This window comes from Eurosta solidaginis, chromosome 2 (assembly GCF_040869045.1).
Source record: "Eurosta solidaginis isolate ZX-2024a chromosome 2, ASM4086904v1, whole genome shotgun sequence".
NCBI lineage: Eukaryota > Metazoa > Arthropoda > Insecta > Diptera > Tephritidae > Eurosta > Eurosta solidaginis.
This window is the reverse complement of record NC_090320.1, coordinates 212,257,234-212,270,118: the sequence shown is the minus strand read 5'-3', so window position 1 is coordinate 212,270,118 and position 12,885 is coordinate 212,257,234. Positions and strand designations below refer to the sequence as shown.

General features: G+C 36.2%; 1 protein-coding gene across 12 annotated transcripts in view; it reads left to right on the top strand.

Moving 5' to 3' along the window:
* Positions 1–12,885, top strand: part of tweek (transmembrane protein KIAA1109 homolog tweek) — a 115,755-nt gene that overhangs the window by 79,080 nt on the left and 23,790 nt on the right. For 7 of the 12 annotated variants that reach the window (XM_067767028.1, XM_067767024.1, XM_067767026.1 and 4 more), the window contains 14 exons: positions 233–371; positions 437–634; positions 700–1,643; positions 2,616–2,805; positions 2,870–3,034; positions 3,121–3,373; positions 6,217–6,322; positions 6,570–6,679; positions 7,741–8,055; positions 8,222–8,553; positions 10,229–10,361; positions 10,425–10,554; positions 10,640–10,761; positions 10,830–11,255. In XM_067767028.1, coding sequence (XP_067623129.1) covers positions 233–371; positions 437–634; positions 700–1,643; positions 2,616–2,805; positions 2,870–3,034; positions 3,121–3,373; positions 6,217–6,322; positions 6,570–6,679; positions 7,741–8,055; positions 8,222–8,553; positions 10,229–10,361; positions 10,425–10,554; positions 10,640–10,761; positions 10,830–11,255 — 3,563 coding nt within the window. The remainder of the gene's footprint in view (positions 1–232; positions 372–436; positions 635–699; positions 1,644–2,615; positions 2,806–2,869; positions 3,035–3,120; positions 3,374–6,216; positions 6,323–6,569; positions 6,680–7,740; positions 8,056–8,221; positions 8,554–10,228; positions 10,362–10,424; positions 10,555–10,639; positions 10,762–10,829; positions 11,256–12,885) is intronic. The other 5 variants (XM_067767027.1, XM_067767022.1, XM_067767021.1 and 2 more) reach the window with 3 other exon arrangements.

The following is a 12,885-nucleotide window of genomic DNA, read 5'->3' as shown; positions in this document are numbered from 1 at the left end:
AACATTTCGGAAATGTTTTGAAATATTCTTTTCACTTTTTTCCAAATTGTTTTCGCTATCGTTTCGGTACTACATATTTCGGAGTTGTGCTGTATGGGAAGTTGAGTATGAAAATGACTACTTCTTGTTCCTACAATTTTTACCTCGAAAATAGTACTACCGGCTTCTCATACACATTTTTAAAATCAGAAATTTTGGTAAATAATTAACTTTTTTTTGAATAATCCAACAGAATGGTGGAGGCGAGTATACCTACGATTTCATCGCTGCATCTGCTGTCTGTGGTCAATCACATCCATGCCTCTTGCATTGCAAAAGTGCAAAATGATAATATATTGAAGCGCGATCAAAGTTTGAGTTACTGGTCACAGGTAATAGCTTTGTGGTTTGGAGACAGCTACTTATTACTCTAAAATTTTTTTAAAATTCTTCGCAGGTACATTCCAATTCGAAACGTTCAACAACAGAGCGCAATTTACAAGGACCCGGCGACTCATTTCTAAGTGATGTTTATGAAGAGAGCATATCGACAAAAACTCAAGGCTTGATTGTACTACCAAAAGTTAGCATCACAATGCTGCAGTCATCAATTATTGAAGAGATTATCTCTGTAGCAGCTTTGGATAATGTGCAGGTAGTAATTTTTAAACTTAATTTTGTTCACTTTTTCATACTTGACTTATCTATTCTTAACTACAGGATCTCAGCTGTGTTTCACTGCTCACATTCTATATAGAAGGCGTATCAACCAAATTCCATTTGGGCAAAACTACACGTGCTTCAATGCACAATGTTTACATACAACAAACTGTGCAATCGGGCAATAGTCATAAAAAAGGTGGCATTATGAAGGGTACACGTGCTCTCTTAGCACATTTATCATCACAAACACGTCCCGACAACATACAAGGCGAACCCATATTAATTGAAACTTCTGAAAAGCAATTGGAAGAGTTGGTTATCACATTGGATATAGGACGTGCGCATGCGCAATTACGTCGTTTACAAACCGAATCGAGTTGTGGTCAAGAATCGCCTATTATTGTTACAGCTATACCCGAACACAAAAGTAAAGTTTTATTCGAATTGCTTAAAATGCCCGAAAGTACGGGTGGCATTGAGGGCATCGGCTACATAATGTTTGAATGTGGTTTAGAAGGTGTGGGCGTTAAAATTGTAAAACGCTCACATTTTGAAAAATCTGAAAATACTAAAGAAGATTTGGCCGATATTGCGGAAGGTGCAACAGACGCCACTGGCATCGCACGCGGTGTAAATATAAGTGATTTGGTGGGGAGTTCAAATGCAGATGTGAGTGCAACTTCAAAAGCGGAAGCAGCATGGCGCTTGATAACCAAAAAGCCACCAACACCAAAAACGCCGAAAGAAAAATTCCAAACTGCTTTAGAAAATATAATTATAACAGAACGTGCCGCGGAGAGTGGAACAAACGATAATCGTAAATCGAATGTAAAACCACAAATGGCAGACGAGGATGGCACTAAAGAGCCATTTGAAAAGAAGACACCAAATCTGAAAGAAACCGAAAAGAATTCTTCATGTGTTATTGAACTAAAGTCGGTATGGTTTAATTTTGCAGCGCCACCTTGCGTGCCTATCACGCGAAAAATCGATCTGACCAGGTAAGACGGTGAAGTATATTTTACTTTTTTTTAATCTTGGTAGCAGGGTGATATGCATATTTTTTTTTTCTTTTAAGTGTACAGCTTGAACAACCCATCAAGTTCCATCGATATTTTATTCCGTAGAAAATCCGTCCCTGCAAGGAAGATGGATCTATCACGAAATTGAACACTTCGTGATTTTTCGAACTCAGCAGCTATTCTTTTCTGAAATTATATTTTAAATCTAAAATAATGTTCGCGTTTCTTTTCACGCTAACGAAAAACGAAGTTGAAAGTCTCAACTCCCTGCAAATCATTATTTATCGTCAGTTCCATTCTAATCACTTTGTTTCAGTCCCCTTCTGAAAACATCCTGGCAGTGCACTACTGAGCGTACATGCGTTTCGAGTCAGCTCCTTACATGATTAGTCTGTATGAATTGCTCAATTGGTAGACTTGATAGTAAATAAGTAATGGTTAATGCACCATATGCTCGCTGTGTACAGTTACCATGTTCTATTTTGGTTAACTTCTTTTAGTTCACTCCATTTCCTCTTGTATGTTACTGAGGGTTAGGAGGTTAGAATATACCCGTGGTAGGTATGCCTGTCGTAAGAGGCGACTAAAATACCAAATAGATTAAAGGGGTTGTGTAGCGCAATATATAGCTTCTCCAAACCCAATTGTCAACTTCACCTATCCGTGTCGAGTCCTTCTTCTTTAACAGCCGAAGCTCTGGCGACCCCGAACTCCTCATGGTTGTAGGGGGTGGGAGGGCCTAGAAAGTCTCATGTGGTTATAACAAGTCGTTCCCGAGATGGTCGGCCTTGGTACCGGATCTGCATTCGGCAGAGGGCCATCAACATCGATAACACACCCAAGGCCATCGGGGAATGTCCTTATAGCTAAAACAACAACAACTTTATTGCATATCAGACTCAAAGCATCATCACAGCAAAACACTTAAATTGTTTTACCAATACTTTGCAGACTTGATTGGAACCTTCTAAGCACCGCTTCACCAGCCATCACCGCCTGGATGAACCCCAGCAATCGTTTGGCCATCAAAATTGTATCACTCATGCGCGCTTTGCATACACGACAAACAGCAATTGCAGCTTGTTTAATGGCTGATGCACTGGATAATGACAAAATAAAGCGCAGTCCTAAAATTAAAAAGGTTTGCTTAATTCGAACGTCTACTCAATCAAAATATAATAAAAAAACATTACTTTTTACAACAGAGTCGCTACGCCAATAACTACACACTGCTATCCAAGACATTGCAAGAAGATCCAAGTTGTCAGCTCTGTTATATAATGCAAAAGTTGGTGTTAGATGAGGGTGTGCAAAGGGTGGAACAAATTTTCAAGCAAAGTGATTTGCCGCATTTAAATACATTGCGACAGGTTCTTGTTAACATAAATATTATTGCATTGATTACTGTAGCCATGTATTCCCTATTTAATATTTGTTCTCATTAATATTTTTCTAGGGCGTCATTGTGTTAAGCCGTCAATGGAAGAATACACTTTATAATCCAATACTTTTTGAGCATCAATACAAAAATAAATTGGCACGTCCCATAAATGTGACTTTCTCATTTCCACAACAGGAGGAAGAATGCGATGATGCTGATTGTGAAGGTGACGCAGATATGGGCGTATATGCGGGAGTTGGCGATAATCCCGAAGAGAGTGAGAATGCTTTATTACTTGGGCAAACACAGCATCATCGAAATCATATTGGTATTCTTGATTAACAAACCGCTTCTTCTAAAAAAAAAAAAACACTGCGTTCTCCCCTCATTCTGACCCTATGACTTTCGAGGAGAGACTACGTACATTGTATATTTTAAACTTTTCTGTAACTATTCTTTTATCTCTCTCTCTTTCTCTTGCATTTCCTTTAAATTATTGAGCTATTTCTTATTTGTTTGCGACTTGAATGATTGGCCACAATCGAGTAATCGTTAATCAATAAGACATTTTTAAAGTTGATTTTGTGCCGTGCACAGTTAACTGCTTTTACGCATTTTTAAACAAATTTTACAATAATTAATTGGGCGCATTTCAGTTTATGGCAAAACACGCATTTGCTTAGAGTCATACCGTCATTCTCTTTAAAATATGTAGAAAAAAATTTATAAATATTTAACTGTATATAATTTATGATATATTTCTTGTTTGCTTTGTCTATCATGCTAGTACAGTTACTTAACGAAATGAGTATATATTTGTCTTAATTATAAAATAGTTTCGAAATTTTCTTTTATAATGTTCTACCTATATATTTAATAAACAACTAACTGTATACTGATTTCTGTGGGTAGCTTTATATGTCAGTTGAATATTACGTTAGTCTTATTTATTATACTCAGCTGAGCAGAGCTCACAGAGTATATTAATTTTGTTCGCACAACGGTACCCTGTAACGGCATAAACTAATCCAGATAGATATAGACTTCTGTATATCAAAATGATCTAGGCGAAAAAAAAATTCATTTAGCCATGTCCGTCCGTCCGTAAACACGATAACTTGAGTAAATATTGAGGTATCTGTTCTTGGGCACTCATCTCAGATCGCTATTTAAAATGAACCAAATCGGAATAAACTCGCCCAGTTTTTCGATATCGAAAATTTCGAAAAACCGAAAAAGCGCGATAATTCATTACCAAAGACGGATAAAGCGATGAAACTTGGTAGGTGAGTTAACCTTATCACGCAGAAAAGAAAATTAGTAAAATTTTGGACAATGGGCGTGGCACCACCCACTTTTAAAAGAAGGTAATTTAAAAGTTTTGCAAGCTGTAATTTGGCAGTCGTTGAAGATAGCATGATGAAATTTGGCAGGAATGTTGCTACTATTACTATATATGTATGTGCTAAATAAAAATTCGCAAAATCGAATGAAAATTTAATATCTTTACAGTACATAAGTAAATTATGTCAACATACGACTCCAGTAATGATATGATACAACAAAATACACAAATAAAACAAAATTGCAAAATTGGCGTGGCTCCGCCCTTTTTCATTTAATTTGTCTAGAATACTTTTAATGCCATAAGTCGAACAAAAATTTACCAATCCTTGTGAAATTTGGCAAGGGCATATCTTCTATTACGATAATTATTTTCTGTGAAAATGGGCGAAATCGTTTGAAGCCACGCCCAGTTTTTATACACAGTCGACCGTCTGTCCTTCCGCTCGACCTTTAATACGACAACTTGAGCAAAAATCGATATATTTTTACTAAACTTAGTTCATGTACTTCTGTGAATTCACTTTATCTTGGTATTAAAAATGGGCCAAATCCGACGCCCACTTTTTCGATATCGAAAATTTCGAAAAATGAAAAAAATGCCATAATTCTATACCAAATACGAAAAAAGGGATGAAAAATGGTGATTGGATTGGTTTTTTGGCGCAAAATATACATAACTTTAGAAAAAATTGTGTGACACCTACAATATTAAGTAGAAGAAAATGAAAAAGTTTTGCAGGGCGAAACCAAAAGCCCTTGGAATCATGGCAGGAATACTTATCATGATATTATATATATAAGTAAATAACCAGTACCTGACAGATGATGTTCTGGGTCACCCTGGTCCACATTTTGGTCGTATCTCGAAAATGCCTTCACATATACATCTTAAGGATACTCCCTTTTAAAATACTCATTAACACCTTCCATTTGATACCCATATCGTACAAACACATTATAGAGTCACACCACTCCCTTTTAAAATACTCCCTAACACTTTTCATTTTATACCCATATAGTACAAACACATTATAGAGCCATCCCTCGTCCACCTTTATGGCGATATCTCGAAAAGGCGTTCATCAATAGAACTAAGGCCCACTCCCTTTTAAAATACTCATTAACACCTTTCATTTGATACCCATATCGTACAAACACATTATGGCGATTTCTCGAAAAAGCGTCCACCTATAGAACTATGGCCCACACCCTTTTAAAATACTCTTTAATACCTTCCATTTGATACCCATGTCATACAAACACATTCCAGGGTTACCCTAGGTTTATTTTCATGCATGGTTATTTTCTCTTATTTTGTCTCCGAAGCTCTCAGCTGAGTATGTAATTTTCGGTTACACCCGAACTTAGCCTTCCTTACTTGTTTTTGTATTATAATTTTACTTGTACATATTTTTTTTCTTAAAAGAAGCACCTTTTCAGTTATCAATACTATTTGTTTACTTTAACATTATGTTTTTTGTTTCAAACTAATTTCAGACCATGACTGAAATGTGCTTAAATTAAGTATTTTTCATAGCAAATTCATTAAAACTAATCTTTTGTGCTTTCAGAAATGTATAGTTTATTATACATATACATAAACATGATTGTCTAGCAGCGCTTTGCACATATCTAGCTAAGTACATATATTTTTTTGTATTTTTTATTGTTTTGACACACTTTTTGGCACACCGTTATTGCAATCCAAACAGGTGGCACTCATGTCTGTAGCACAAACTCTGCTCAATCAGCTATCTTTTATATATATACATACATAATTGATATTCTTGAAAATGTTTAAATTTCCATAAAATGTATATTTAGATTCTTCACAATTTGGCTTGGGTTTTGCTAACGAAGCGTCATCATTACATGGTGCAGCACACCGATCGAATGCAGCATCTCCAAACATACATTTAACTAGAAAAGGGTGAGTATTTTTTTGTTTGTTTTGTTTTAGTATAAAAATACTTATATAACTCTATTAATAAAAACTTATTCTTAATTTTTTTTTTAATTTCTCATTTTCCGTATGCATGCATTTGTCGCTCATTTAATTGCTTCTTTCGACCTTGATATGTACATAAATATGCGTTTCATCTTGTGTTGTCTTAAACGCTTTGTCAAAACGTTTAACGCTTTTGTTCATATGTACATATTACATAACAATATTGCAGCAAGGCGCTTAGTAAATGCTCGAATATTTCACATGGAAATTCATCTCGTTCTAGCATACCAATGTTGCCTATAATATCTGGTCTAGTGGAAAAGCAGGTGCCGGAATTCGGTGAGTTTTTATTTATATGACTAGTAAGCGAGTGAAAGAGATATATTTTTTTTTATATTTGCTATTTCTTTATTTAGTCTATGATTTACATAAAATCTCACAGACTAGATTCTATACATATCTAAAAAGATAGCAAAGAACGATTTAGCTTCATAGCAAATAGTTCCCGAGATGGTCGGGCTTGGTACCGGAACGTACCGGATCTGCATCCGGTTTCAAAGCAGAATGAGATAAAGAAACATCGATACAATGATTGGAATAAATTGAGATGATAAGCAATTAGATTCCGTGTGATTGGTCCATTCAGCGCGTTGTTAGACTGAAAGTTTTCGATAGCAAAAGTACTGACGCAAGGCAGAGATTACCCTTCTAATGTATGATGGTATCAAATAGTTATATTCAAGCCTTGATCTAACAAACGCCACCTTAACTAAAGGTAAATTAGAAACATTATAGGAGAATCGGCGGATTCGTGCCGAGAAGAAGGCGGAGAGAAGATGGGATGGCCCTCGGAGTGTTTGAGAGAAAAGTTGTCGGGAAGACTTATGGTCCTGTCCATGATACCGACTGCGAGTATCGAAGGATGCATAATGATAAGCTGCAGGAGATGTACGCAAATATGAAGATAGTGGAGAAAATGGAAGCCCAAAGACTTCGTTGATTAGGAAATGTTGTACGAATGGACGCTCCGGCAACAAAAGAATATCAATCGACACCGCTGTTTGGAATTAGAGAGGGAGACCTCCATTGGGAGAGGCAGGTGGAATCAGACTTGACCTCCCTTGTTGCTCCCAATGCCCCAGCTAATGTTAAAATGCATTAAATTCAAGCTCAGACAGGTCGCTTTTGCACCAAATTCTGAGATAGGGTGTTCTTTAACCGTATTCGAGATAACACGGTTTCGAAACAAATTTTTTAAAAGGGCGGTATTGAAAGAATTTCTGAGATAGGGCGTTTTCAAAACAGCAGGGCATATAGGGCGATACGCCACTCAACAGTCTTTTGTACAAAATGCTTCATCGTACGAAACTCTTATACTGTGTTTTTTGTACTCTTTCCAGAATATGGCGCTCTGCAGGAGGGTTCATTGAGTTCTAGCAATTCCGTTAATAAATTTTGGTTAGATCCAGAAAATCAAAAGGAGGACTTATACTTTTGGATGGTTAAGCAACAGGAAAATAAAAAGAAAGATAATTCCATTGAAAAAGAAATAATACAACGTCCAGCACCAGTCAAAGTGCCAGGAGCTAGCCAAACCCGCAATGGCATTATGCAGGACTCAATAAAACTACTCGATGCACATTTAATTTTTGAACCGTTGCTCACATGTTTGGGTGTAATGCCGCAACAGATGGTCAATAAATTTGCCAATGCGGGTAAGTTTTCAAAAATTGGGTTTATAAATTTAAACACAAAAATTCGAAGGCATCCCTTCAGGTAACCAACTAAGCTATAATAATTTCACCCCGACTATAATTATTTTCTGGTGCTATAAAGCAAATGAGATGTGCATATAACTAAGTGCTTTAAATTTTATTGCAGATATTTCATCTTTGGAGAATTTTGGCACAAATCTCTCTCTCATTGGCACATTCGACTCGATACGCGTTGATATTGTTGTTAGCGAAGCTGGTGAAAAGAAAAATAAATGCTCAAAATTGAATAAGAAATCGAGTAGTCGACAATCGATTATGTTGGATACACCACTGTTTTTATGCGAGCGTGTAGGCGTTGAGTTAGAAGTGTTGAAGAAGTCGGATGGCATGGTTGATCAAGCGCGTCTAAATGTTATTTATATGTCGCGTAGACAATTGAAAAAACACACCAGCACTGTTATCAATTTGAGTCTTAATATACGCTACATTTCACAGCAGGTAATTTTAAAGTACCTACTTCTTATCTGTATTTTTTTGGCACCCGATAAACCAAAAGATCAGACAACATGAATTAAAATGTTACCTTAAGCTTACAGCCTAGCATTTTGCACTTCTTTTTATTGAGCATACGGTACTGCTAATGATTCGATTGAGAAATAAGTTTTCTATCTTTCGGTATGAATATATAGAATGTTATGTATATTATTCTATATATATTAACTCAAAAAAACTTAAACTGAAAATAACAATGTCGTATCTTAAAAGGGAAAGTCCCAAATTATATATGCGTTGAAATTCAAAATATTAATAGACGTTGGCTGTAGTTGCTAAAACTCAGCTGTTCTATGATGTTGCCACATATTGCGGCAGGGTTCGATTTAGGAAGTCACTACAAATATATTGTATTAGAAAAAAATTATATTGTTGGGAAGCGGTCCAGCGTTAATTTTTAGGGTTCTGATGTGGTGCGCTGCTGGATGTTCCCTCGTTCTCATTCACTCCAGTTACTTGTTCCTTGACTATACTAGTTTCCGCTGATGACTTTGCGAATAGGGTTGCTTTAGTTTATTAACACGCGGCTGTACTTTCCTTTTTTTGGCCTTCCCAATTTTACGTGGTGGACCTGCTCGGGCGCCAGTAAAGCTTACGAGAATTTTATTAGAAAAATAAATAATTGTTTTTAAGAGGCGATCCTCCTTCATTGGCTTCCAAATAGGTCAATATCATTGACAAAGCTTAATTTAAAAGTCCACTCTTTTTAATTATAGTAGTAACTTTGTTAGTCTGAGGTTGTAAGTCCTGCACATGATCTCCAACTCTTTGCAGCCCCGCCCAAACCAACCTGCAAAGCGTCGGTTATGTGCACCTCTCGTCCAATCAGATGGGGATATCTACGGTACAAGCTTTAAAAGTTTCGAGGGATGTGCCATTTGTACTAGCTCATCCACTTTTTCTTCTCCATCTATTCCCATACCCCCAGGTATATAAACTTCTCCCTAACCCGCTTCATTTTAGCGATTGCTTACACTCCCAACACACTTTTAGATGTTGTGCTATGAAAGATTATTTCTGCTTGGCTGTCATTATAAAATTTGACATGCCTTCTACTACAGTGATCTGGCAGCTTCTAGGATCTCTTTATCACCGGATCAGCACAGTATCTCGCAGACCCTCGCATCGAAGCCCAGGTAGGAAATTAAGTTGTCCATTCGATGCTAGACGACATTGAGTCTCGTTGCAGTTATTAAGGCAACGTACTTCGCAAACAGGAGTAACTTGCAGAATTGCATAAATTGCAGCCGTTGGGGTTTTTTCAGCTTGTATTACCACTATTTATTATACCCAAATTTTCCAAACAAAAAAATATTTTTTAATATTCCTTTGATAAGTAATTTTTAGAGAACACCTTTTTGGTTACTCTGATCACATTTAGTTCCATATCACGCAGATGATGTTATCTATATTGCAATAAAAGGTAACCACTGAGTCCTCGAAACTATGTGCGAAAATTGCATACATTGATTAAGAGGTTTGCTTTGAAGCCTTGCAAACATACTCACTGAAAAACAACGTAGGCTTGAAACTTACTTTAGGCCGATTATGGCTATAGTTGTTAGTTCCGACTGATCTGAATGTACTAAAACAATAATTGACTAAATTTTCCTTTCGCTAGGTCAATATGCCCCTTCTCCGTTTATTACATCAAATCACTAGTATGTATCAAAATGTTAAGGATGCACAAAATGAATTTCATCATCAACCGGATTTAACTAGAAAGTCGCATGCTAAAGACGAATGTAGTTTAGGTAAATAAAAGAAAATATATACATATATCAAGAACAAGATGAATAAAAACTTGAATTTTACAGCCTCTGAGCCCAACGACGTAGCACCTTTTGGTTCGGTATCGGATCGCCTTGCACATAATGAAAATTCCTCAGATGAACGTTATGATAAATTTAATGAAATGGTATCCATGACAAATCCCATTGGTGGAAGGTAAATATTTATATAAAATTAAAATAACTTCTACGTTTTACAAGATTTAATATAAATTAAAATTTATTAATTAAAATCATAATAGGGTACGTCCCAGTGGCATTGGACCCTTAATACAGCTAACACCATCGCCAAATGCCAGAAATCGACCATCAAGCTTTGCCCAAAAGTTACGTTCAACAGGGAAATCTGTTAAAGGAAAATTAGGTAATTTATTTTTTATAAAAATTGTTATTAGCTTACATCAACCTCCTTATTCATCATTTCCCCTTTAGGGTATACAAATCTTAATGAGACCAGTTCTTCACCGCTACGTGATAGTCCAACCACATCGGTGAGTGAACAACATATGTTTAAATTATCAGCAGAATCGAAAGCATCGTTAAATGGCGCTTGTGCCACAAGTGTTAGTGGGGATTATAATACGATAACCAAAAATGGTTTCAATGGTATTCAACCATTGTTACAAACACCAAATTGCTGGAACACAATATATAATTTATTAGAATTGTATGGTACAATGCCTGAAACAAAGACAGTGCAACGTAGTTCAATGTCAGTTGAAGCACACGATGCTGATAAATATGGTCTAAAGAAAACTCCAGTGAGCGGTGGCAGCTATATGCGGCAGGATACTCGTAATGATGATGATGATGGTACAAGTGCACCAACACCTTTGCCACAGCATCGCGAGCTTGTTGGTAAGTGCATAAAATGATTGTAATTTTATATGTATTCTAAAGAGTAAAAGCGTCCTTATTCGTATGAAACATAGTTTTATTTTTTCCATACTCAGTCGAAAATCTTTAAATAGCTACCGTGATATATGGTTATACCCCAAACTTTTGCGAAATTAGTGCTGTCTAAATCAGGAGAAGTTTGAAAATCATATAGTAGTGATCTTTTATATACATTGCATTAGCAAGACAATGTTAGCGCAGTATCGTTTTCATTCTTTTGCAGCAAAATGCATTCTGTGCAATAAAACTATTTCGGCAATGCATTATCCTTTTTATACTCAGCTGAGCAGAGCTCACAGAGTATATTAACTTTGTTCGCATAACGGTACCCCGTAACGGCATAAACTAATCGACGTCCGTCCGTTCCGTCTGTCCGTAAACATGATAACTTGAGTAAATTTTGAGGTGTCTTAATGAAATTTGGTATGTAGGTTCCTGGGCACTCATCTTAGATCGCTATTTACAATGAACTAAATCGGACTATAAACACGCCCACTTTTTCGATATCGAAAATTTCGAAAAAACGAAAAAGCGCGATAATTCATTACCAAAGACGGATAAAGCGATGAAACTTGGTAGGTGGGTTGATTTTATGACGCATAATAGAAAATTTAGGACAATGGGCGTGGCACCGCCCACTTTTAAAAGAAGGTAATTTAAAAGTTTTGCAAGCTGTAATTTGGCAGCCGCTGAGGATATCATGATGAAATTTGGCAGGAACGTTACTCCTATTACTATATATGTGCTATATAAAAATTTGCAAAATCGGATGACGAACACGCCCACTTTTAAAAAAAAATTTTAAAAGTAAAATTTTAACAAAAAATTTAATATCTTTATCGTATATAAGTAAATTATGTCAACATTCATCTCCAGTAATGTTAATGTTAAAATAAAAGAAAATTTCAAAATGGGCGTGGCTCCGCACTTTTTCATTTAATTTGTCTAGAATACTTTTACCATAAGTCGAACACAAATTTACCAATCCTTATGAAATTTGGTAAGGGCATAGCTTTTATGACGATAACTGTTTTCTGTGAAAATGGGCGAAATCGTTTGAAGCCACGCCCAGCTTTTATACACAGTCGACCGTCTGTCCTTCCGCTCGGCCGTTAACACAGCAAAAATCGACATATCTTTACTAAACTTAGTTCACGTACTTATCTGAACTCACTTTATCTTGGTAATAAAAATGGGCGAAATCCGACTATGACCACGCCCACTTTTTCGATATCGAAAATTTCAAAAAATTAAAAAAAAAATGCCATAATTCTATACCAAATACGAAAAAAAGGGATAAAACATGGTGATTGGATTGGTTTATTGACGCAAAAGATAACTTTAGAAAAAACTTTGTAAAATGGGTGTGACACCTACCATATTAAGTAAAAGAAAATGAAAAAGTTCTGCGGGGCGAAATCAAAAGCCCTTGGAATCATGGCAGGAATACTGTGGTATTACATATATAAATAAATTAGCGGTACCCGACGGATGATGTCCTGGGTCACCCTGGTCCACATTTTGGTCGATATCTCAAAAACGCCTTCACATATACAACTTAGGGCTACTCCCTTTATACATATCGTACAAA